Source organism: Halichoeres trimaculatus, unplaced genomic scaffold (genome assembly GCF_033239565.1).
Source record: "Halichoeres trimaculatus isolate MK-OKI-2021-1 unplaced genomic scaffold, fHalTri1.1 fHalTri1_scaffold_21, whole genome shotgun sequence".
NCBI lineage: Eukaryota > Metazoa > Chordata > Actinopteri > Labriformes > Labridae > Halichoeres > Halichoeres trimaculatus.
The window spans coordinates 12776776-12802118 of NW_027437199.1; the positions used below are offsets into that span (position 1 = coordinate 12776776).

The 25343-nt window shown below is 38.6% G+C and overlaps 1 protein-coding gene across 8 annotated transcripts in view; it reads right to left on the reverse strand.

Annotated features, from left to right (window-relative positions):
- Window positions 1-25343, reverse strand: part of osbpl8 (oxysterol binding protein-like 8) — a 119817-nt gene that overhangs the window by 25031 nt on the left and 69443 nt on the right. For 6 of the 8 annotated variants that reach the window (XM_074697875.1, XM_074697873.1, XM_074697870.1 and 3 more), the window contains one exon: window positions 1892-1965. In XM_074697875.1, coding sequence (XP_074553976.1) covers window positions 1892-1965 — 74 coding nt within the window. Of the gene's footprint in view, window positions 1-1891; window positions 1966-19166; window positions 19600-25343 lie in introns of those variants that run through there. The other 2 variants (XM_074697878.1, XM_074697874.1) reach the window with 1 other exon arrangement.

Genomic DNA, 25343 nt, shown 5'->3' on the forward strand with positions numbered 1-25343 from the left:
ATTTGTGCAGTCTTATTAAAAATAAATAATTATCCTGTTGTATTGCTGCTCACCCATTTAACAGTCAAACCATCTTGGACAATGATAAAACTGACATTGATTACATAATAACATGTTGTTCGAGGTTTCAAAACCATTCAGTTGTGTTGTCAGAGAAAAAAAAATCCCCAAGTGATTGTTTTCTTTTCTCTCCCTGTCAGGTTATCTGGTTGTGGAGTCGACCTAACTTAGCTCAGTTAGCCGATATGAAGCCTATATATGTCAGTGCAGGTGTGTCTCTGCCAGCTCTGCTCACAAGCCAATTGGAGTGATTTAAAGTGGAGAGACAGACGGCGATGTGTGGTGATCTTAAAGCAGGAGCTCTTAAGGCTTTAAACTCCCACAGGCAGGGTTACACAAACATCAGAGGCTAACATCAGGGACCAAAACTAAAAACTTCTGAAGTCAAGTTCCTTTCTGTTCAGAAACACTCATTCACAACTTTCTAATAAATAAATGGATAAATAATCCCCTATTTTTTGTTAGATTGAGAAACAAATCAAGAGGCTTTATAAAAGCTATCACAAACTTTACATGTTGAATGTTTTTATGTCAGGGTTTAGTGGGCTTCAAACATGTCATGTACTTCTTACCTACGCCAAGGAGGTTATGTTTTTGGGAATTTGTATGTTTTTTTTTTGTTTGTTTGTGAACAACATAACTCAAAAAATAACAAACAGATCTGGATGAAATTTTCAGGGAATGTTTAAAATAAGATAAGGAAGATGTGTTAAAATTTTGGAGGTGATCTGGATCACCGTCTGGATCCAGGACTTCTTTAAAGAATTCTTTGTCATTGTGAGATACGGCTGTTTTCACCATATGTGTATATAACTCCTTGATAAATTATTGGATTGCTTTGCTAAACAATAGAAGACAAGGTCACCATAATTTCTGACAGATGTCAAAGTACGATCCAGATCAAATATGTACTGGGTCATTATAATTTTCAACACTGTCAGGTAACCTGCAACTAACACCAAATTGTATCAAACAGTCTGCTGAAAGGGAGTATAACATTAAAGTAGGACTGCTGCGTGAAAATCACAATATTCTTGGAGAAGGTCTGCACTTTCTGAGTGCTTTTCTAGTTTTAAAGCTGTGCTATTGAAGCGTCAGTGAAACAAACAATAGGAAGCTTGCCTGGTAAACAATTTAACATTATGTGTGAGTCTGGATGATACAATAGGATGAACCCAGCAGAGGCCATGGATATAGCATTTTTTCATCATCAACTCAAAACACTTCAAAAATAATTAGCATTCATCATCCAAAGCAAGGGCCTGAGGAGGAGTAGAGTTTTTCTGAGCAGCTTATGGAGAACAGCTTACAAAGAATGAAAACATTGCAGTAATTTTTACTCCGCCTGACTGAATTAGTTCCTGTGGAGGTGGATAGCAGTCTCGATTCTTATCATCAAAGTCCCGTTTGGTTTCACAGAGACTTGCTGATCGGCAGCTTCTGGATATCTGAAATGATTATCTTGTCATGTGTCTTCAGATTGTGACAGAATTACCAGGATGAGACTGCGCCGTCTGTGACTCTCTCAGCGCTGACAAAAACAACTGATGAGGATGCTGACAGATCAAGTAGACGGGCCTCCTCCACACAGAGCTCATTTGAAAGGCTGCGAGAATTTCTGAATTTCAGTCGATAAATGTTTGATGCAGTGTGTGCTGTGTGAGTCATCTACATGTAGGCTATATGGCGCCTGAAGGGAGACCAGGAGAGACGATGGAAGAAGAGCAGTAATTCCCATATTCTCTGGTCTCATTACAACATGCACGTTAAAAGAAGCCTCTCAGTCCTCAGAAACAGAGAGCATCGCCACAGCAGAGAGGCTCAGTCTTACCTTGCTCTTGGATATAGAATGTGTGTCCTCTTTCAAAGGCAGAGGCAACAGGTCCTCCTTCCCTCTCTCGAAACCTGTGACAGAAAAACACAAAAGAAATGCTCAGTGCATGAGAACAGAGAGCTTAACAAACGGTTTCTGACTGACCCAGAACTATAGAGAGCATCTTTACGTCAGTACGTCTGTCTGTACGTCTGTCTGTACGTCTGTCTGTACCACAGACCAAAAGATGAACTGAATTGTGAACAAAATGAAGAACAGATTTGTCATTGAAACTTTATTCCTGAACATTCTTCTAAACTAAAGCTCATTCCATTTCCACAGGGTAGTTGCGCAGTAAGTCCAGGGATCACATCCAGCATTAAATAAGCTGGCATTGTACAGATATACTAAACCCCATTGCTCCAAGTCATTTCCATTAATATTCATAAGATTCAGAGTTTCATCCCATATTCAGGATTCCCTCCAACACAATATCCTAGCAGGCATAGCAGCAGACTCACTGACAGTTGTGGCCCAATCTACCAATTCTGCTCTCTGAAATAATTTCATTTTTTACACTCCCAGTATTTTGGTTCAAGTATTGGTTTTTGCATTTTGGGCTGAGAGGGGATGCTCCTGTCATGAATTTACCATGGATGTGTGAAAAGCTGTATGTAGCTTAATGGACTGTATCTCTGTAATCGAATACTAGGGATGGGTACCTTTCACATTTGAAACATTACCAATGCCCAGTAACTGGCAATCAGTACTGGTACTCAACGGTACCAATTTTCTATACTTAAATGTGTTTATGTGGTAATAAGATAAATTTCTTTGATATAAAACTTTTCTTTTCAATTTAACACATCTATTCTTCAATATAACCTTGCAATGCTGTGTTCATGTCCAGCATGGAAAGTCCCCTACTCTTCCACTCCCTCACAGTCAAAAGTAATGGGTACCAAATTAGGTACTTTTATAGGTACTGACCAAATTCTGTCAATAGTATCAAGTACCGATTCATGTAAAATCAAAAGGTACAATGTTTGGGTACCTAAACACATCCTCGTCACTGTGAGGGACTGGAAGAGTAGTTGATTTTCCATGCTAGACATGAACACAGCATTGCAAGGTTATACATTAAAGAATAAATATGTTTATTACTGAACAAATTGACATTTTTTACCACATAAACATTCAAAAGTAGTACCGATACCAACTGCCAGGTACCAGGCATCTGTACCATATCATTTCAAATGTGAAAGGTACCCATCCCCAACAGTGACAAGGATGCATTGAGGTACCTAAACATGGTACCTTTTGACTTTACATGAATCAGTACCCGGTACTTTTGACAGAATTCGGTTGGTACCTTATAAAAGTACCTAATTCGGTACCCATCCCTATCTATAACACACTGGAATAATAGTAATTTTAGTGTAAACCATGAAACCAAGTGTTAAAAATAATCAAAAGAGCATAGAAAGAAGAGATAAAATACAGTTGTGATATACAAAGCAGTAGGTTAAAAATAATATAGAACACCACAAAATTGCCAATTTTTCATAGAATTTTGATGTAACAGACAAAAAAAAAACAGCTTTAAAAAAAGATCAAATACATAAAAAATAACCTAAAGACATCTTAAACCACCAGAAATTTTTTGTACTTCTTCCAGTTTTTAAGAATTGTTATATTCATAAGCAGTTTCAATGTGTCTCAATGTCAGAGTACAAGCCGATTTTTGCTTTTTAATTTTGTTTAATTCTGTATCTTCCCTAAATCTGTTAAAATTGTTTAACTGAGGTAAAGAAATTCAAGTCTGTAAATCAACAACAAAATGGTGCTGGCAGAATTCTTTTAACCTTTTTTTTTTTATAAATCTCTTTCATTACTAACAGTCAAAGTTATTATCCAAAATAATTTGTCCCGGTCGTAGATCTCTCTGAGCATCATTTTCCTGTTCGGACCCTGCTGTCCCTTCAGATTTTATGGCTGAGATAAACTGGCTATAGAATCCAAAAATGTTTGACAACACTAGCAGAGTTTTACGATTCTGCATGTCGGAGTAGCAGAATGAAATCTCATTACATAATCTGAGTCACGGGAGCACCCTGGTCGTCCAAGTAAAGGAATCAAGCTACAGAATCTGGACGGCAACAAGTTGGTGCAAACAAGTCCCTAATCTGAAGTGAGCTCTAAAGTTAGATAAGTTGGCTCGTGAACAGAGGTTCCCTTTTTAAATCCACAGTTTGGCTGAAACAACGTGGGCGTGGAAAAAGAAGAGAAACAAAGAAACATAGTTTGGTACTCAATGCCAAATGCTACAGTGAAGTAAAATGGATCAAGTCTCAGTGATGTCTGAAGACACGTTAGTATGAAAAACAAAGATTGTGATCACTGTTCTGACTCCAACTTACATTTAGATAAAATAAAATCAGTAAACAGGAGCTGTGTGAAGTATCCTACAAACAGCTAAAACACACACCTGTAAATTTAACATCCCCCCAAGCTGTAAGTGATGATACTCAACTTTAAAGTACCTCAGATAAATCAAAGCAGATGAGTCACAGAAAAGTCAGCCCCATAGTAATTTTCCAAATGAAGATACAAGGTTTAAGGACTTAACACTTTTTAGTACCAGGCTTTAAAGGTTTTAGATTCTGTTTCCAAAATGAGCATTCTGATTTGGGCTCCATAAGAGTGTAGTTGGCTTTTGGGAAAACTTCAAGTGGACACAAAGAGAAGTGCAGGTTTTTGCACTTCAGCATGACGATAGGACATCCTTATACAATGACCTTATTATTGCAGCAAGTCTCATGAAGATCTCAAGCTATTTCCTGAAGCAGTTCACGGATACATTTAGGAATTTGTACATTATACAGACACAAGTTGAAAATTCTACACGGGCATTTGGCAAAGTCACACTCCATGTGGATATTTTTTCTTCATTAAGACTTTTTGTTCTCCAGTTTAACTCTCTGTCTGTATTTCCCTCTTGATTAACAAGGCAGTTTCAGAAAGATGAGTCTAAGCTTGGCAACAGTTTCCCACTGAGACCCCGACAGCTGGTGACGAAGGAAGTCTAAAGGTGACAGAGAACCTGTAAATAATTGATAGTTTCTGTCTCTGATGCAAAGGGCATCAGAGAACGAAGGGAGCACTACAGAGTGTTAATACAAAGATGTGTGCTTTATGTATTTTAAATAGAATAGAATAGAATAGAATAGAACAAAATAGAACAGAATAGAATAGAATAGAATAGAATAGAATAGAATAGAATAGAATAGAATAGAATAGAATAAAACATTGTTCACCAGGTGAAATTTGTCCCAGTCTCTCCATACGCCCGCCCAAATTCACCGAGTCAATATAACACACAGATTCTGTAATGACTGTAACTCTCAGCCTTCAATACTTTCATCACAACAAAGCAATGTTCCAGGAGTTATTGGGGTGAATCGGTTCAGAAATGGCACCATCCAATCTGCTGTTTATTCTCCTGCTTTTTCCACCCCTGCGTCCTCGATTCACAGCACCTTTCAACAAAACCCTACAAGCTATTACATTTGCCGGCGGGTTATTGTGTCCACACAGAGAGAGCTTAATGACTGAAATATCAGACACACATCAAACCAAGATGAAATAAAAGGGGCCACAGGGTTTTTTTGACTTGGATGGGAGAGATTTTTTTACTCCTGCTGAGATAAAGAAGTCTCTCGTGGCCCAGAAAGAACACACAGGACCTCTCACTGCCCTGACAATAGATCTTTTGGCATGAACAAAATGTACAATAGGTCGACAACCCAGCTGGAGGAGTGGCTCTCTAAGCATGAATCATTTGCATTTGTGACCGTCTTGTTAGAAAGCGCATCTGCTATTTGTACAATCTCTGCTGAAAAAACAAGCATTGTGTCTGAAAGGCACTTCATGTTCTGAGAGGATCTCTCCTTTAAACTGATTGCATCCGACATCAAAGCTTCACTGTTTTACCTGTGCCTCTTGCTCAATAACTTTTCAAGTGATTCCCAGCTGCTGGAAGATGACAGCAGACTGATACCTTGGTGTGAAACATGTTTCCTCTGTGACTGATCACCCGTAGATGTGAAAATAAGAGTATCCCACTTTCTGGTAGCATCAGTTATTAGCAGCTCTTATTAGGAAACAGAATGATAAATCTGGGAAATGAGAGCATGTAGTTGTCTTTCTTGCCTCCGGTGTTCCCTCTTTTTTTAATTCGGCTCCGGTTTCAGTGCATTACGTGCCACGCCATCTGTGCCCACTTGATCTCCATGCCAACTTCAGCTGGAAAACAACTCAGGGCCAATTCACTCACAAAGCAGACATGAAGTGGTTATGTAACTCATTGTCCTTTTTCTTAAAACTCAACATATAGGGGAAAAAAACTGAGTGATCACAACAGGAGACTTCAGCCTTTTTAGTAAATATATTAACCTCTGAGTTTTCTTTTTAATAAAAACAGGTTCAAATCTAATCTTTTGAAGCTAAAGCCTGAAAACTAAGTTAGTGAACTCTCAAATCTACAATTTGCAATCAAGCAGGGATTTAATTAATATAATCCTCTGTGATGAATTGCTCAATTTCAATTGGAGACACTTTAATGGCCGGTTCAGCACTCCATTAAAAGTTTTGTACAGAGACCACATTGTGCTTTCATAGCACAGGAATAATTATCACAAGGTCTGGGTAATTACACGCCACACAACTTGATGAATTTACAAAGCTAGATGACACAGTGAAAAACACATACACCAAATGAAGCTTTCAAAGCATGCAAGATATGTGTGGAGTAGCAAATGTAAGGAAGCTGAAGAATCGAATGTCCTCCAATCCTGCGCCATTAGTGATTTTATATGTGTCTTTTATCTTATCCAAAGATACTCTGACTAATTCTTTTCTTCATTACTGGATATCATTAGCTTCTAAAATAATCCATCAGGGAATGATGTTTCGCCCATGTGGGATTTTCATCCTAATTAGTCGACATGAGGCTCCTTGGGTAAACTTTGGGATGATGTATGATGAAAAGGACAGTTCACGGGCTTAACAAAAGGGCTTGTACATCATGAAAAAATAAGTTTTGGTGCATGTTTCTTCTGCCATAGTGAAGCAGGAAGGTTATCACCAATAACCAGGGGAGTTAGAAGTGAAGAGATGTTTGTATTCTTGTGTTATTAATCTCAGTGAGACATGCTGTTGAATGCACTAAGACATCATATGAACTTTCTGTTTACTGCTTCCAACGTTTTTTTACTCTGTCTTCGTTTTGTTAACAGCACTATCTCTTTCTCTTTCAATAGAGAGGTGAGAGCAAGTAACCATGGTTTCATGAACACTCAGTGTCACACTGTCATCACACTTTGTCCCAAACCATCTACTAACCAAATCAAGATCCTAATATACAAAGCTACTTCGTCCCTGCAAACTTATCAAATTCTGACACTTTTTATACTGTTTTCTGTCAAAGAAGTCCCAAAACAAAGCTCAAATAAATCCAGTAATGTCATACAAAACTATGAATAAACTCAACATAAGCAAACTGTCCACTTGTTACTGAATGTGTCTTAGGTGTGTTTATGATACTGATGATGAAAAAAGGTTACAGATACAGTCTGAAAAGTCTTAAAAACTAACACAAAATGGGTACAAGACCAATAAGAACTATGAAACTGTGCAGAAATGCACAAACTGGTGGATTAAAGCTTTTCAGAGTGAGGAGCAGGCATTTTAGGTGCTGAAAATGCTCCAGGTGGGACTCTGCTGATGGTGAAAACAACATGAACAAACTACAAAACAAAAATGTTGCTGTCTAAAAGCAGTGACCCACAGGTTTCTGCAAATAATACAAATAAAAAATATATGCAATTATGTATTTCACAGGACATGCCCCAGCTCCACAAGAATATTGTTACTTTGTGGGGAACAATAAGTTCTAGATATCTGATAAAGGGTCTTTACATTTGACTTTTTTAACATAAAATAATTAGGAAAATGTTGAGTAAGAGAAAATCATACCATCTAGGATGGGGCAACATGCTTTTCTCCCCATGCAATTCTTTTACAATTTTTGGGGTGCTGATCCATTTGAATTGCGATTTTTGCGTTTTTTTGCATTTTTCACTTTGTTTCTTAAACACCAGACCATGTGAGAAAGTTGAATGATAATGTCTGTAGACCATATCAAGAACCATATTTCCCCCCAAAAAATGCACATCACATGTGATCTGGGATCTGACGTCTCAATTTTTCAGCAACTCAACTTTTAAACAGAGACTAAAATGAAGGACTCAACTTAAAAACAAAAAATCTATTTTTGGACAAAAATAAATCACAGATTTAAATGGTTTAACAAAAAATCCTGATACTGCAATACAATGTTCTACGATTTGTTCTTCCTACTATCTTGCATCATACCTAGGGATGGGTACTGAATTATGTACTTTTATAGGTACCAACCGAATTCTGTCAAAAGTACCGGGTACCTATTCACATAAGATCAAAAGGTACCATGTTTAGGTACCTAAATGCATCCTTGTGACTGAGAGGGAGTGGAAGAGTAGGCTATTTTTCATGCTGGACATGAACACAGCATTGTAAGGTTATGTATTGAAGAATAAATATGTTGAATTGAAAAAAAATATATATATATATTCTTAAACAAATTGATATCTTTTACCACACAAACACAAAAGTACCGAAAATTGGTACCGTTGAGTACTGGTACTGATTGCCAGGTACTGGGCATCAGTACCACATTTTAAATGTGAAAGGTACCCATCCCTAATCATACCAAATGAGACCAGTGTGGAAGGACAACAACCTGATATATTCACCGTACCACATTTAAAGCAGGGCTGCAGCTATCGAATATTTTAGTATTCGAGTATTCTACTGAAAATCCCATCGATTAATCGAGTAATCGGATAAAATACATTTTTGTTTAGTTAAAGAGCACTTATTTTTCAAATGAAAATTTTTCTCTTTAAGAAATAAACTTTCTGATACAGCATGTCAATAAGAGCACTTGCTTTGGTAGCTCCAAAATCTGTAAACACACTTTGACACATTTTTGTGCCTTGTACATCTCATCAAATGTTGCGGACCCAAGTGGCACCCGTTTTGTAGAATGACCCATTAGTCTCCAAACTCCAGAAAAGAAGCTAGATTTGTTGCTAGTTGCTATTTTGTATAAGAAGTAGCTTGAGGGGTCTGAAAACTCTCTTAATATGGCCTCAGCTCTATTTGAAATACCACTCTTTAATCTTTTTTAAAATTAAACAATTCCTCGAGGCGGAGAAAATTACTCGAGTAATTTTTATAATCGAGTACCTCGAATCATTCGAGGAATCATTTCAGCTCTAATTTAAAGTATTCATTAAACAATGCTAAGCGAATGACAACAAGGAACTCTGTTGTCTGTTGAATTTGTTTGGCATAACTTACCGAATAAAAACACATTCCACAATGACAACCGCCTTACTGCATATCAAAATACTTTAGAAAGAAAGACTTCAAGCTATGATTTAAGGGAGCAAAGATCAGTTGGTGATGATTTATTTTTTGTTTTCTTCTTTACCTGTCAAAAAAATTATGGTGACACCACTGACATGGAGCCAGAATGAGACCAAAGCCCAGAGTATGGACTTCTCAGATGCTGCTTCACCCCATCTGCTGGATGTTTCCCTTTGCACACAGCTGGTAACGAATGCCAAATGCTTGTAATTCAAGTAAGCCAGGACTTCAATAATTCAAATAGCGTTTAATGTCTGTGGCTTGTACCCAGCACTGCTGTCCAGAATTACCAGTGTTTATTGAGCCGTCGTTTTCAGTGAGACAGGCCAAGACACAGTCAGGGCTCTGATGTCCGACTTTTTTGCTGTTAAAGAAGTTTAAAGTGATTCACTAAGCTAACATACAGCCATCTTTGAAGCAAAGTACAACTCAAGGAGGAAAAACATGTTAGAATTCATTATTTTTCTTTTTGATCACAGAAATCTACTCAGCTTGAAAGTGGAAAATATGAATTATAAAATATGAAGATGGAGGAGGGACTGACGATTGAGTTTTAATGTTAATCTTTGAAAGCTTGCAGAGTAAACAATTTTTTGGTAGATGTATGTGGATCAAAGCAAAATAAGTAGCTCAGACATCCAGCATGTTTCATTTGATCTTCTCTGTACAAGTTTCCCTGATTTGTAGAGAAGACTTTATTTTAAGTGTGAGATTTTCTAAAAAATATTCTTGGTTGTTTAGACTGAATGTCAGGAAGGAAGTTTGTGCGTGTGTTTGTGTGTACAGCACAAGTAGTACAAGTCTCACGTCCCACTGCAGACTGACTAAGGTATTCGCCTCCATAAAAGAGCTGCAGTGATCTCACTCTGCATCAAACACCATAGACAGGAGGGAGAGACACAGAGAGTCCAGGGACTGAGAGGGTGAAGCTGCATCCTGCTAGGATGAATATCTTTTCACATTAATGCTCTGCCTCACATTATGAATACTGTCTGCATCCCCAAAAGCATTGCACCAAAATGCCTTGGACTACTGACACAATACCACAGGTGAAAAAGAGGGAAAGGAGGAAAAATGAAAACCCCTGATTCAATACACAAAACTATTCTAATGCACAGACAGGCTCTTTGAAAGGCTTTCAATCTTTTCTCTGAAGTATCACAGTAAAAGAACTTTGATCAAGCCATGTAAATTCAAATTAAAACCAACTGACAAGACTAAAGGCGAGAAAACACTCATTAAAGTCACACAGTTCATTCAAAATAGCTTAGGGACCACTAAGTCTGCAGGTGAACTGTGTTGATTGTTTTGCATAGAGTGGCTTAAGTTAGCAGAGCTAGCACCTTACCTAGTAGGGGTGGGAGAAAAAATTGTTAGATGGTGTTTCAATGTAACGTCCCTTACAAAAGCAAAATATATGTGCCAGTATATTTTTTGAAATGTATTGAAATATATTATTGATATATTATGATATACATGAAATATTGAGGGCACATATACAATATATTATATATTCATGACATATATTGCAATATATCGCAAAATATACAAATATTTGCCGCTTTCCATAAATTGCAATATGTTGGAAAAAATAAATACTAACTCTCATATATGGGAATATATTACCTAATATATAACATGATATTTTCCAATATGCTGCAATATATTTTTCTTTCGTAAGGGCTGCTGCTGCTGCTGTCTTGGCCAGGACACACTTGAAAAAGAGATTTTTAATCCCAATGAGTCTTTTTTTCCTGGTTAAATAAAGGTTTATTTTTTGTCTGGCAATATCAAAATTATGATTCTTTGTAAAAAAAAAAATTCTTTCAAATTAAAATTAACATTTCTTTGTTTATAAACTGAATTGAAAAAAATACCACTTTTCTCCAGCAGGGGGTGAAATATTCTTCTCTGACTCGCGTGATCTGAATTTTATGGAAAAATATGGCTCCTGATATAGTCTGAAGACATTATCATCATCCTTTTACTTTTTGCCATGGTCTGGTGTTAAAGAAAAACAAACAAAAAATCCGAAAAATCAGAATCATAGAAGAACTGCAATTTAAACAGAATCGGCACCCCAAAAATCATAATGGAATTGAATCGCGAGAATAGCATATCATCCCAGCCCTGTTACCTTAGTCAGGTGGTTTTCCGTTAGCTTAGTAAATCTGGTGCCAGCCAGCAAAGGTGATGGCATTTGATCCACTCAATGTGGGCAAAGGTCTCTGGGTAAAGTTTAGTATATTGAAAACAAAAAAGTCTCTGTAAATGTCGACAGAAGCCCGATTAGCAAAAATGCAATAAAGCCATTTAAAGGATTCAGTGACTTAAAAGTGGAATCACCTCCTCTCATTACAGTCTTGATAACTACAAAAGTAAAGCACCACTTCTACCACAAACACCTCATTTTCTAGCCAAGTGTAGCAGAAAAAGACCTCATCCAGAAAAAAATTGGCAACTAATCTTTAATGAGAAGTGCCAACAATTTAAAAATGGGATCATTATCTCTTTGGGAAAGCTCCAAGGCAGTCCATGTGGAGGAGCTGCTGGTGTTTTCAACTCTTACCACACCACAGATTGAACCATTTAGTCATGATTATTTAAAGCTCATGTCAGTGACAGAAAATGTTATTGTCTGAAAATAGTGTAAACAGAAACGGCAGATATTAAGCTAACCTTTTTCTTTCTAACCTGATTCAAAAGCAAAATTTTGGTTAACCATGCTGATGTGATTTGTGGGAAGTGTGAAGCTCACCATGGCAACAAGTGACCTGAGTGCAACAAATGAAGGGACAAGCTACCAGCCAAGTTACTCTCCAAAACACATCAATTTGAAGGAGAAAATTAGCAATTAGAGAAAGCTAAAACCTGCCAGGGCAGCAGTGTCTCTACTTTTTGGATGAGAAAAATCCGCATAACAGAATAAAAGGCTTTTTTCTTAGGAAATAAGAAACAATCGATTAGGATTCAGTAACAGTGGCTAATTTTGTTCAATGTTTCATGGCTTAAAAAAGACAATTAATTACCTTTTAAAAGGAATAAATCATGAAAAGGAATAAGTATAAGATAAAAATAAAAGTTTGTTGATACAGATATTTGTTGTGGAGATGGACTGGAGATAGATAACTCTTTTGTGGTAGTAAAGTTGTGCTTGTGGATAAAAATGGACAAGTTCCTTTTTAATACACTTTTCAGGACAAGTTCAAACTCCAGGTGCCACTGATGCAGTTTTAAATCAACCTAAGGGCCACCTCTGCTCTAATTAGAAAAACAGTCTTATCTTACACTATCTTAATGGTCAGCAGCTTCCCTGAACGGTCCATAATGATGTATGCCAAGTCACGTCGACCCCGAGAAGACCCAGGATTTCATCTAATTATCCGTCACTCGAGGATTGCTTTTTCCACTCCCTTATTATGAGGCTCCATATCCAAACTCAAAATCAGTTTCCCTTACAGTTAATTTGTGGCTTAATGCCCGGATGTAATGAGAAAGTGCTTTGCTGTGAGGTGTTGCCACACAAGTGAGCAGTAAAAAGGTATATTTGTATATTTCTTGGATGTATATTTCTTGATCATGAGGTGTTTGGGTTATAAGTTGTTTACACCAACAAGCCTCATTCCTGCTCCTCAAACCTTTGTCTTGTCCAACCTGTCAGAATATCCCACTATTAACCAAAACAAACACTGAGATATAGCTGGGGTGGGTGGCGTTTGTGTTCTGTCAGCACAAGAGAAGCTTGAAAAGACAAAACAATATTATCTTTTAAAAGAGGTAATATTTCAATCTGGATGTGTTTGACAAGAAAAGCTCTATTAGGCAGATTCTATTACCATGGATGCTGTTTTGTCTTCTATTTAAAGTTCAGCACAGAAAGTTCACTGGTGGATGCTGGCTTTGCCTTTTAAGGAAGTCAGTGACGTGTTGAATCTTTGGGTATTTAGAAGAAGCATTAGGAGAGATATGATCAAATGTTTTTTCGAGATAATGATTCCACAACAGGAGCTGAAGCTGTTGAAACTTTTGTCCATGAAAGTAGTTGGCTCTGCTTGTGAAAGACGCCTGGTGCTCCCAGCCCAGGGTGGCTCTAAATCTCTAGCCAGACTCTTCTCCCCTGTTGTGCTCAAATGAATTACCTAACTATATACAATCCGCAGGGTCACTTTCTACTTTTGAGAAATGTGTGAAAACTAATCTGTTCAGGGAACACTTAAACACTTAATCTGACTCTTCTCCTCTTTGTCCTCAGGGGTAGGATGAGTCAGAAGGTTTCAGACCCAGCTCTTAGTGAATTTTCAGCACTAATTGCTGAATGTTGTTAAAGGTTGGAGTATATTGTTGCAGCAATTGATTGTGGTTTGTTGGCTATATTATTCTACATTATTCATAAAAAAGAAGAAAAAACATATCCTGCACCTAATGGCAGCACCTACAGCCAAATAATTCATAGCACTTTGTTGCACTAACTAGGTTTTTCCTTCTGTCTAAATTCTTGTTTGTGTTATATGTTGCTTTGGACAAAAGCGTCTACTAAATGAAACTGTAAATGAAACTGTAGTTAAGGTTAAATAAACCTAAATAAAATTTTTAAAAAAATAGTGAAAAACAGATTCAAACAGAAGTCAAGCTCGATCAAGAGTACTTCAGCTGCTCATACCAGACCCAATCAGCTGATTATGTCTACACATCCAATGCTTCCCCTTCCTTTTCTTGATGCTTCCACTGAAAAGTGCAACCAGCTCCTATCGGCTGTATCACATGAAATCGTCTGTTAGCATGACTTCACACTTTTTTTTAATGCTGAAAACTTCTCTTTATCTTTGTCATTTTATGGATTCTGGACCCACTAATAACACAAGTGATATTTCGCATTTCCGATAACACTGTTGAAATAGTTAACTTCTTTTTTTTTGATGATTGATTAAGTAGTGTGTAAGCTAGTCACTATTTCTCAAGGTGTAGTACCAAAAACAATCTAATCATTACAACAGGAACTGTTTGCAGGAACTTAACATGAAGTCAATTATAGTGGGGAAATTAAACCACTGGAAACAGCACATTGTAAGTTGAAGAGAAGAAATAAACTTTGTCATCTTGAAGGTCTGTTTTGTTTGTCACACAGATTCAAAGAGTACAACTCTAAATTTCTAACAGCTTAGAAAGAGTAGGCAGAGACTCTCAAACAGAGATGATGAAAACAAAACAGAAAGTGAGTCAGTGCAACCTGCCTGCACCAGTTTTCCCCCTGAGTCCAAAAATAAGGATAAATAGAGCAGAAGGCTGGGAAGTGACTGTTAGAAAGAAAACATGACTCAGGCGGTGCCATGGAGATCAAATTATCTGTGTTGCTGAAGGAGGGGTTGTTTGGAGGGGAAATAAGTGGGCTGGTGGCCAAAAGGTCACTGGCCTGAATCCGTAGACATGGAAAGGTCTGAGGAAAGGAAGTCAATGACTAACAATCGCTGCTCCATCAAGTGCGGTCAAGATGCCCCCCCGCAGGGCACTTCTCAGACTGAGCTGCACATTGGCAAACAGCAGGACTGAGGTTGTGCTAGGACACGTCTGTCTGAATTACTGCATGAAAGTGTGGCAGTGTTTGTGCACAGTCAGCGTTTCCTGAATTAATAAGGTTTAGAGCAGGTCTCTATAAGGATGGAGCAGGGAACATCCAGTCTTTCAAAGCTCCAGGGGCTGCCAGATGTCTGTTGTCAGGTCTGTGTCCTTCTCAGCAGGACAAACAAAGACAAGATCATAGAGGGAGACATTTCACAAAACGGATTTTAATCCTGATGGTCTCATAGCATTTAATGTACTCCTAGAGACGAGTACTGACACTGCCCCCCATCATAAAGGTGCTGCTGTAACCTCAGTAAGAACAAAGAGGCTGAGCCAAAGCCTGAGCCGAACTCATTCATCAGCTGAATGGCCTGCCAAAGCCCCAGATGGTTTTCCATCTCCAACTGAGAGATGGGATACTCCGAGAGTAAAAGTCCTACAACTAATACAAAGCAAAACACTTCCAGACAATATATACATTTATAATTTGATAGCATAGTGATACATTCAAAATTGGCAAAGCTGCATGTTTTTACCTCTCACACAGAGCAGCTTCCCTACAGATTATGTCCCTATGAGGTCTTCACTGCAAAAAACGGAAATCTTATCAAGTGTTTTTTGTCTTATTTTCAACAAAAATGTCTTTTAGACTTATCATGGGCCACATTCACCTGACCAGTCCAGAAAAATGTCTTATTTCAAGTCATTCAAAGACAAAAATGAGGTCTAAACTACCTGTAACAAATAAATAAATCTGCCAGTGGGGTAAGAGTGCTTGTATTAAGACATTTTCTTTATCTTGACAAGTACATTTCTCTTACCCCACTGGCAGATTCTTTTAGGTGGTAAGTCAGGTAAAAAAGGGGTCATATCAAGTCTAAGTCCAGTCTTATCTTGATAGGATTTCATTTTTTTTTTTCTTTATAACTTTTGTGCTGTGGCGGCTGCTGGTCGGTCAAGAAGGGAGGGTGCTCATTTTTATTCCGGCCTACATCATAAATCTGTTTATTTATTTGAACGTAAATTCTACCCTCTGTGCCAGCTTGCTCGCTGCTGGAGCTGCTATGTGAGACTACGACAGGCTGTAAGTGTGAGTAACAGGGGGAAAAGCTCTGCAGCTGTAGCTGCAGCTGCTTATTGGTGAAAAGAGAGAAGATCTTTAAACACGACGCTCATCGTTTTTGAGAATGTTAAACTCGCTGGGGATCGACAAAGCCTCCGGTCCAGAACAACTGACTGTAAAACTCAAAAGATGCTCCGGTGGAGGGTTAGACTTCAAGATCGCTGATTGGCTCATTTCACTGTCAATCAAAAAGGGATTTGGCCTCAGACAGATCATCCAATCATCATGCAGAAGCCCTGCGTCCAGGCCAGCCCACTGCCTCATAGACCCCCAGAGACGCTGAGCGTCCGATGGGCAGGACAAAGCCCAGTGTTTATCCAATGACCGTCCAGTTTCCACAGTGGAACAACTCCCCCAGCTGAAGTCAGAATACGCTCAGCTTCCAACTGTGTTAAAGCGCTGAGACGCTGTGGGGACGAATGAGAAGGAGGTCGAGCCAGTTACCTGTGATAGGTAGCTGATTATGAACAAGAGATAAAGTAATTCTAGCGCATATTTTGTCAATGAAATGTACACACAGCAGTATATATCACCACTTTTTTGGGGGACATTTTAGGGGAAGCTGAGCTTCCCTTACAGTCTTAGAGCAATCGCCACTGCTTCTGTGCAACATTCTGTTTAATGTTAGCGCCAAATTGCTCATTAAATACTAAAACCAGTGTTCAAGAGAATGTAACTATAAAATGAAACAGTTTTATTTTGATAAAGTTGAGTCTTTCACTTACGCCAACCAAAAGTCATATCAAACATGGTCACATCAATAACAATAACATTTTTCCAACCACAGACAGGCAGTTGAGCAGTTTCAGGGTGTAAGTGTTAGCCATTGATTCCTTATTTAAATCACAGGGTTACAAAAGAAAAAGTGATGATTACAGGACTAACCACACGTTTTCATACAGCAAACCAGAAAAATGGAGACAGCAATTTTATCCAAGGCCAACCTTGCTATATGATGACCTTGCGCACATTCTAATGATAGAAAAGGTGCAAAAATTATGTGAAAAAGGCAACTCTGCTAATTTTCACAGGTGAAGCTAGCTAGCTCCTAGTGTCAAGAATATATCGACTCCACTCACAAAGTCACACCTTTGACTGGAAAACGAACTGCAGAGCACCAAGAGGTTAGGTGCTGTTGATGAGCAGACATCTCAGATCCTCATTAATGGTTACACCACTGTATGCATGTTCATTAAAGGAGGAAGGAAATATGTTGCGTCTGTTAAATACACATTTAATCACTTTCTTCTCTATGGATTAAAGGAATAAACTTGTAACATCCATCATGAAGAACAAACTGATTCCACAATAAGATCCCAAGTTCCGGGGATAAAATAAAAATTATTGCACAGGTGTTATATCATTGTGGTTAATTTCTTCCAAAAAGGGTCTGGGGAACTGAAACGTAAGTTTGAATCTAAATAATAGAGCCAGTTTGTTCTATTTATACCTTTGAGGCACTGCGAGGAGTTCTTCGCTGATTTCAAAAAGAGCCTCACTCTCATATTGGTGCTTTTTCTGACCTACATAGAAAAATGAGGTTAACAGATACAAGATAGGCTGCCTCTTGACAGTGCATTTAATTGCCTGTGCTCTGGTTGGATTTTCTGCCAAAAAAATAAAAAGGAATCTATTCCCAGATTTAGATTCTTAAGAAATCTTTTTTTTAATTTTTTTGTACGCATGGTTGATGCTAGAGATGAATTAGCAGACAGATGCAAGTTTTCCATTGGAGTATTGTTTAAGACAGAGACAAAAAAAAACAGAGCAAATGTCTATGAACAGGGCTTAATATCCATGCCATGCTCTTTGAGGAATAAAGGGTAAATTTATTACAAGCATACTTGTGTATTTCAGACAGTTAGTGGGTCACTGGAACACACACCAGGACACTGGGGCTGTGAGAAGTAATGCTACGTCCGCTTGTGGTGGAATTTTCATATTGCTCTATACCTCTCCTTAGCTAATTCTGTAAACTGCCTCTATATGTGTCAAAATAATACCTGTATTCAGCCTTAAAGTTATCAGTACACAGAGACAGAGTGTGTTTCCAGTTCGAGTTGGATCCGATTCACACGTTTCTGTCTCCTTGAACACTGTATCACACATTAAGATCCCAAGCTAAGCTGAACCTTTTGGCTCATAGATAGACATAGCAATCCCAATCTAAGAAATGATAAATACTGAGCACATTGCACTGGGCATTACACTGTCTGTCATTCCTCCTCGATCGAGCTTTGTAAGCTGTTTCAACGTAAGCCATATGAGTCTCCTGAGTCTTCTTCATCAAGTGTCAAGATTCCTGAAATTTCCTCAACATGCTCACCTTCTGGGAGCTAACCGAAGTTGCAAAAAGTTGTCTTGGACAAAGACAAAAGTAATAAAAGGAAGATCTGTACTTGTTTTGCTTCCACAACAAGCGTGAGTTTTTGCAAACACCACACCGTTATCACAGTGGGTCATGCTGTTCATTGGAAACACAGTCTTCAATTCATCCTTGAAATACAACTTATTTTGTTCAAGGGGTCACCAGAATCAACCCATATAAATTATATTATATAATATAATGTTTTTGACGTTTGATCATCTACATTAACAGGTTAAAAATCAAAAAACAACCACACACACATGCAGTGAGAAAATGCTGGCTTTTTACAGTGTTCATGGGTTTAGTAGGTTTATATGTACATGCTTAGGTTTCTTTGTCAAGGAGAACAATGCTCTTTTTGTTGCAGAAACATAAAAACTCGCTGCACTCTGAATTCTTTACAAAGTCTCTGAAACCCCAGACAGAGCTGACACAAATCAGCTGAGTGTGCACAAGCTTACAGGACGCTGTACATGAAAACTGTTTCATTCCTAATCAAAAAATGAAGGGAAGAAAAATTCAAGCAACAGCCAGTCAACAGTGCATCTGAAGTGAACTCTCACTTCTTCACCAACCTAACGATGAAAACATACTAAAAAAGTAGCTCAGGTATTCTCACTATACAAACTACTGAAGGTCCACCAAAGTGCCTGCAACACTTTAAAGTAAAAAGCTCTACACGACAATTCTTCTCACAATCAAGCACCCACCTGGCAGCGAGATGGGTGACAGCTCATTGTAGCCCCCGAAGGAGGCATTGCGAATGAGTTTACGTCCATCCGGGTGTGGTGGCCGCAGGGATGCCGTCCCACCGCACGTGGAGAAACGGCGACGACTCAGCAGGCCCTCCTCTTTCATCATAGGGTCGGCGGGATCTCCCTCAGAGAGTGGGAGGACGGGGGGGAGGAGGGGTTGGGGAGGAGTAAGGAAACTAAAGGGTAAAAGGTCGAGGGGGGCTGGGGATACGGTTCGATCCGTCTCACTCAGCTAAAGAGCAGAGCGGAAATCCCAGCGACACACACCCACACACACACACACATACACACAGAGTAGCTCAGACAGCAGGCATTGAAGCAGTGCAGTATCCTGCTTTCCTCTAGGCTTCCTCCAGCCGACTGCTCTCTGCCTCGCACATACACTCTGGCTCCCTGCTCAGAGAGTGAGTGTGTACGAAAGCAGCAGCCTGTAAGTACTTAATAACGAATAAGCTGAGCCCCTCCTACTCCCTCTCCTCCGGATGGGTGGGAGAGCTGCATCTTAGCTTGAAAACAGCTCTTATGCTCTGCATCTTATCTTTCCCTGCTGTTCAATATCCTGCTACATTTTAATTCATGATTTTATATAGATACAAAGGGACACTTCACTGCTTTCCATCCTTGGTTCCATGGATTGGAGTCATTGTGGTGGCAAGTCTTTAATAATGTAACTCAACTGACATGTTTTAGCATAAAATATTATACATTTTTCTCATTTCTCCTGACCCTCAAAGTAGCAAAATGTGCAAAACTCACCATAAGCAAAACACTGTTAGTGTCCACACAGAGCTGTATGTGCTAAACACCACAGATGAGAAACTGCTACAAGTCGAAGCATAAGCTCAAGCTGCTGCTGATAATCCTGCCATCCAGTCAGCCAGAGTCAAACAGCCAAGTGCTTTAGCAGCTTGTGTGGCTGATAGTCAACCGAGAAAAACTTTTATGACTCAGTCTGTGCATCATCTACTGGGTGCATCAGAAACAAAAAAGTCAGGGCATGTGCAACAAGATTATTTATCTGAAGGTTCCATTTCGTTTAGAGAGTACAGGACAAAGTGTAAGAAGATTCTGCTGTGGATAAATAGTTAATGGACTGTACTGAAAAACAGACTCTCTTCTAACTTGCAAGAACTCACTGCACTTGATATTGACTCTCAACAATCAACTGGTGACAGGTTCACAAGAAGTCATTCTAAGATTTTACAAGCCAAATAAGCCCGGTAAACTCTGCTTATATCAATTTATAAACTTAACATATAAATTCTATTTACCTCTTTTGTGTAGTGACCCATCAGTGATTCAGGTCTATTTTTGTCTTTTAATGAGGTTTCTATTTGAATAGGTCATTAGGGAAAATACACTTATCAGAATCAGATATACTTTATTGATCCCTGAGGGGAAATTGCTTTTTAGTTACAACTACTCCCTTTAAAAAAGTGTTCAAACAAGAAAGTACAAGATATAAAATTATAAGATATATAGAATTACAAAATAAACAAATATAAGAAAATACAAAATGAAAGCGTAACTGTAACATGAAATTGTATATAACTTCAAAATGCAAGTATGAGTATTTAAATCTTACACTGTTAGAAATTATATTAATTCACTTTTAAACGGTACCATATTCCTAAGGATGTAGAGTGAGCAGCAGAGCTGAGGATGTAGGTTGCACCCATCAGAAACTTGCCAAATCTTTTCTGCAAATGCCAAACAGCTTATTCTGCTCTTGTTAGTGATTCTTGCTTTGAACTTCTGGTATACCCAAATGCTGACAATCAGGTGCCTGATTTGCACCTGAGGAAATCTCAGTGCAGTGAGGCATCCACATGAGATTCTGCAAACAGTGGCAATCTCATATCTCCACAGTCTCAGACAAAACTATCCCCCAGGAAGTCAACGCTTGCCACCCACATAGCAGAGTTTCTCAGAGACTACAAGCAGTCCTGTTCTCAACACAACCTTGGGGAATCTTGCAGCAAATGCTGATTGAAGAATAGGATGCCATTTAACAGCAGTGTGACAAGGCTGGAGACTCAAAGCCAGGCTGTCATGGCTGTGTATCAGTTCTCCAGACACCACTGTGGCTCCTGCTTGTTAAATTGATAGTTCAGATACTTCAGACTTAAAACATCCAGTCCACCAAACAACACCAAAAGTAGTCAATGGCGAGATAAACTGTTTGACACTGGCAGAGAAGATTTGGCAAATTTTTCTTGGCTGCTCCCAAAAACTTAGCTCCTTGTACATGTGACATTCATAGACAAGTTTTCTTATTGCCACGAAGCATTGTGACATTATGTTTTAACTTTCTTTTTTTATTTTGTTTCATTGTATCACTTCTATCTTGTTATTTTTTATCTTTTTAATTTAATTTTAATTGTTTTTTTCTTAATATGTTTTCTCTGTAAAGCACTTTGAATTACATTGCTGAAATGTGCTATATATAATAAACTTGCCTTGCCTTGCTTACATATTGTTTATTGTTTATATAGTCTACTTCTCAGTTTGGGGTTGATGCAACAAAACAATGCCCTGCTTTGCATTTCTTGTAGCAAACTACTGCTTTTGACAGTCATGTATGATCAAGGCAGCTTGGCTTTCTTTCTGTGGGTTTACAGCTTACAGTCTGGCAAACAAAGACATTTGAAGGCCTGATGTAGGTTTACTGATATGAAACATACTTGGATCCATTCTGGTTCATTAAGTGAGTTCAGTGGTTTAAACTCAACATAAAGAAAAGCTAACTCCTCCATTAACATGTTAAGAGTTTATGGCTTGTATAGACCAAACTTAATCAACAAGCAACCATATTGAAAACAGTGAACTGTCCCTTTAGTCCTTTAGCGAATACATTATATCTTTTACTACATTATGCTCTAGTATTCATCACTCTGGTAATATTTTTTAATTCAATGCATTAGACTGCACACACACACACACAAACATTGAGCTCACATGAGGGCAGAACAAATCACACCAGAGCTCTGCTGGACCCGCTGAATTCAGCAGACTACTTCTTCTGCAAAACAAATAGCTCCAGAAAAGTTCCTCCATTTAAACTTATGTACTTCCTATTTACTTTATTCAGGTCGGACAGCTGTAGAGTCAGAAAAAGAGTCCTTTGTGTGGTGTCGGTCCCTGAATGCTGCACTGAAACATGTTCTTTCCCCTGAGCACAGTAAATATTGCTGAAAACAGATGCTTTGTCTGCAGCAGAGCAGGTGCGACTGACTGTAAACTGCTTTGTCTGCAGACAAGTGTGACGCACATAGGACACTGTTTCCCAGAAATGTTATCTTAAAATGCAGCTGTACTTTGAGGGGACTACATTTGGCTCATGCTGTACATTTGTAGTGGGGAAAAAGTCTGTGCAGAAAGTTGTGAGATTTCATCATTAATCATAATACCTCATCATATTTAAGAAAAGTGTATGCTCTTGTAAATGACTCTGCAAGGCCACTGATGGTGACTGTATCTGTGCACAAATGAACAGTCTGGGCAATGGGCCTTATCCCTGAAACCCAATCTGCACATTGTCTCCCTGTTGTTAATCCACTGACCTGGCTCCTTTTCTTTTACCCTTGGAAAAATGAACAAATGCATCCTCAATGGAGACATTTCAGGAGGTAAACATCCTGAAACCTGAAAGAACTTGTGAATCCTCTGATAGATCTGCCTGTCTGACTCAAACGTGCTTTTATTATCACAGTTAATTAGTTCTGGATGTTGACTTCAGATCCCAGGTCTAATTAACCTGCTTTCAGGGAGAAAGCCTATTTCTTCTGGTGCAAAGACACTTGAGAAGTGCTTTCTAACTGTAGTCATTTTAAAGTTACTCCCAGCCAAGTTAGCGCCGACTCTTGAACTGACTCCTGGCAAATCCGACCTCACCATATACTGAACAAACAGAGCTTATCCGTAGCTTAGCATGGCTTTAACCCACTGAAGACACTCGGTAACCTTTCAGTCTGTCATACACTTTTGCTTTTGCCATCAAACAAATAGTTTTTTCACCCATGAAAAAATACTCGTATCACTGTTAAAAGGTAATGCAAGTTTATGCCCTGTTTGAGGAATCATTAGGCTTATAAACGAAAGCATGACTTAAATATCCCCCTGGCTTGACTGGCTGGATGGAGTTACCTGTGTACAGTGTCTCCCTGTTCTAGTACTTTTGTCTCATGTGTATCAGGTGAGATGGTGTCAGGTATAGCGATGGCTGCCATGCCAGAGAAGGCCAGCGCAGAGGTTGGCGGAGTAGTAATCCAACTCAGTCACTGACTCTGATAAACTCTGTTGTCAAAGCAAACTTTAGGTTGAGGTATGATTTCATTCACACATTGCTTTTCTCAGAGTAAGATGTTAAAACTTTTTTTACAGAATATTGTAACCTGGATAATAATAGATAGATATATGTGAGTTGATACAGAATCTGTAGACACTGGAGGATATTTAAGTATCTGAGAAGCACTTTAGTGGGGATAGATTTGCCAAAATATATCGTCAACTTGTGCTTTATCTTCATCAAGTTGAAAAAATATATCCAATTTGCTTTACTTCTCTATCAGCCTCGGCTGTCCTTTTGGATGACGTGTCGTTATTGTAGTTGAATTCAAATACACTAAACTTAAACAACAAACATTGCACCCTTAACATCAACACATGTGGGATCTAGCTCCAAGCCAGAGAGTACAGTCTTAAAAAGCTCTTATTTATGGTTATTTGTCAGGAACGATTTAGAGTTCTGAAAGTTTCACAACTGTTACCTGTCAGAGGACTGAGGACTGGTGTTTTGGAGTTGAGAGTAACCATTCTAACTGGGGACCCTAAGCTGAACATGTCAGTCATTGATAGCTGACAGTTACTAATTACTAGGGTTATGTTAAACAGTGTTTTTGACTGTAACTGTATCTGATATAACAGATTTTACTTTGAGTAGCTTGTAAAAACATGGTCTCAGGTAGGGATGCACCAAAACAAAAATTCTGGCCGATACCGATATTGATATTACTGTTATGGCCTATAACTGATATTTACCGATATCAATATTGGTTGAAAAAAAAAACCCTAAATGATGTGTCGAGGAAGTTCAGAGAGAAAGCATGGTGCGATTGTGAGAAAAGATGACCATGACATGGACGCAATAAAAAAAAAATGCTTTTTTTTTTCCGGATCAAAAACAGTAAGACAGACATAAAAGAAGCGGGTCCACTCTTCTTAGGTAGTTTTGGTGTTGACATTAACATCATAGTCATAGAAAACAAGATTATTTGGGTCTTGAAAGATCGTTCAAGTTGCTCTGAAAATGGCCGGCAGCTAATGAGTAAATATTGGCCCACTTTTACACATCGGCTGATGATTAAAAAATGACCAACATGAGCCGATACTGATATTGATACCGCTAAATCGTGCATCCCTAGTTTCAAACCAAGGTAATGGCCAAATATGGCACTTACGATGGAGAACATGGAAAGGAAATAATGAGTGAAATGTAAACAGATTTTATGTTCACAGTTAAAACTATGATATAGTATCAAACCATTAATAATTATGGCAAATAATTTCTGTAAATAAATATGTTTTAACTGAAAAGAGTGCTGAAGGAACGTGTCTTTAAAGTCACTTCAGGCTGAAAAACATACCTACACTGCCGACAGACTGTGTCACAGTAACCTAGCATCTGATACCACGCAGTGCAAGTGATACACACACGGCAGACATGAGTTCACATGCAGGCAGACGTATATAGTCTTACATAGAGGCTGCAAAGAGACCCTTTAAGCCTGGGATTAGCGTTGCAACAAAGAGGCTTTTTGACCTCAAGGCATCTTCTGCTGTATTGCTCTATTGAAGCCTCACTGTGAGATGTCTCAGGCATCCACCAGACAAAAGAGTCAGGGGTTTGATTTCATCCAAATGACGACTTTAGTGTGTAGAAGCCTTAACACTGGTGTGATCTTTGTTCCATCCTCATGAGGAGCCTCACAAAGTTATAACACGCGTACAAACACAAGCAACACATGACACAGCAATCTTGAAGGGAGAGGAAAGGAATGCAGCTGTTGCTCTATCTGAAATACAATGAGGCGCTAGCTTGTCAAGACGAGCTACTTGATACCATACCTTGAT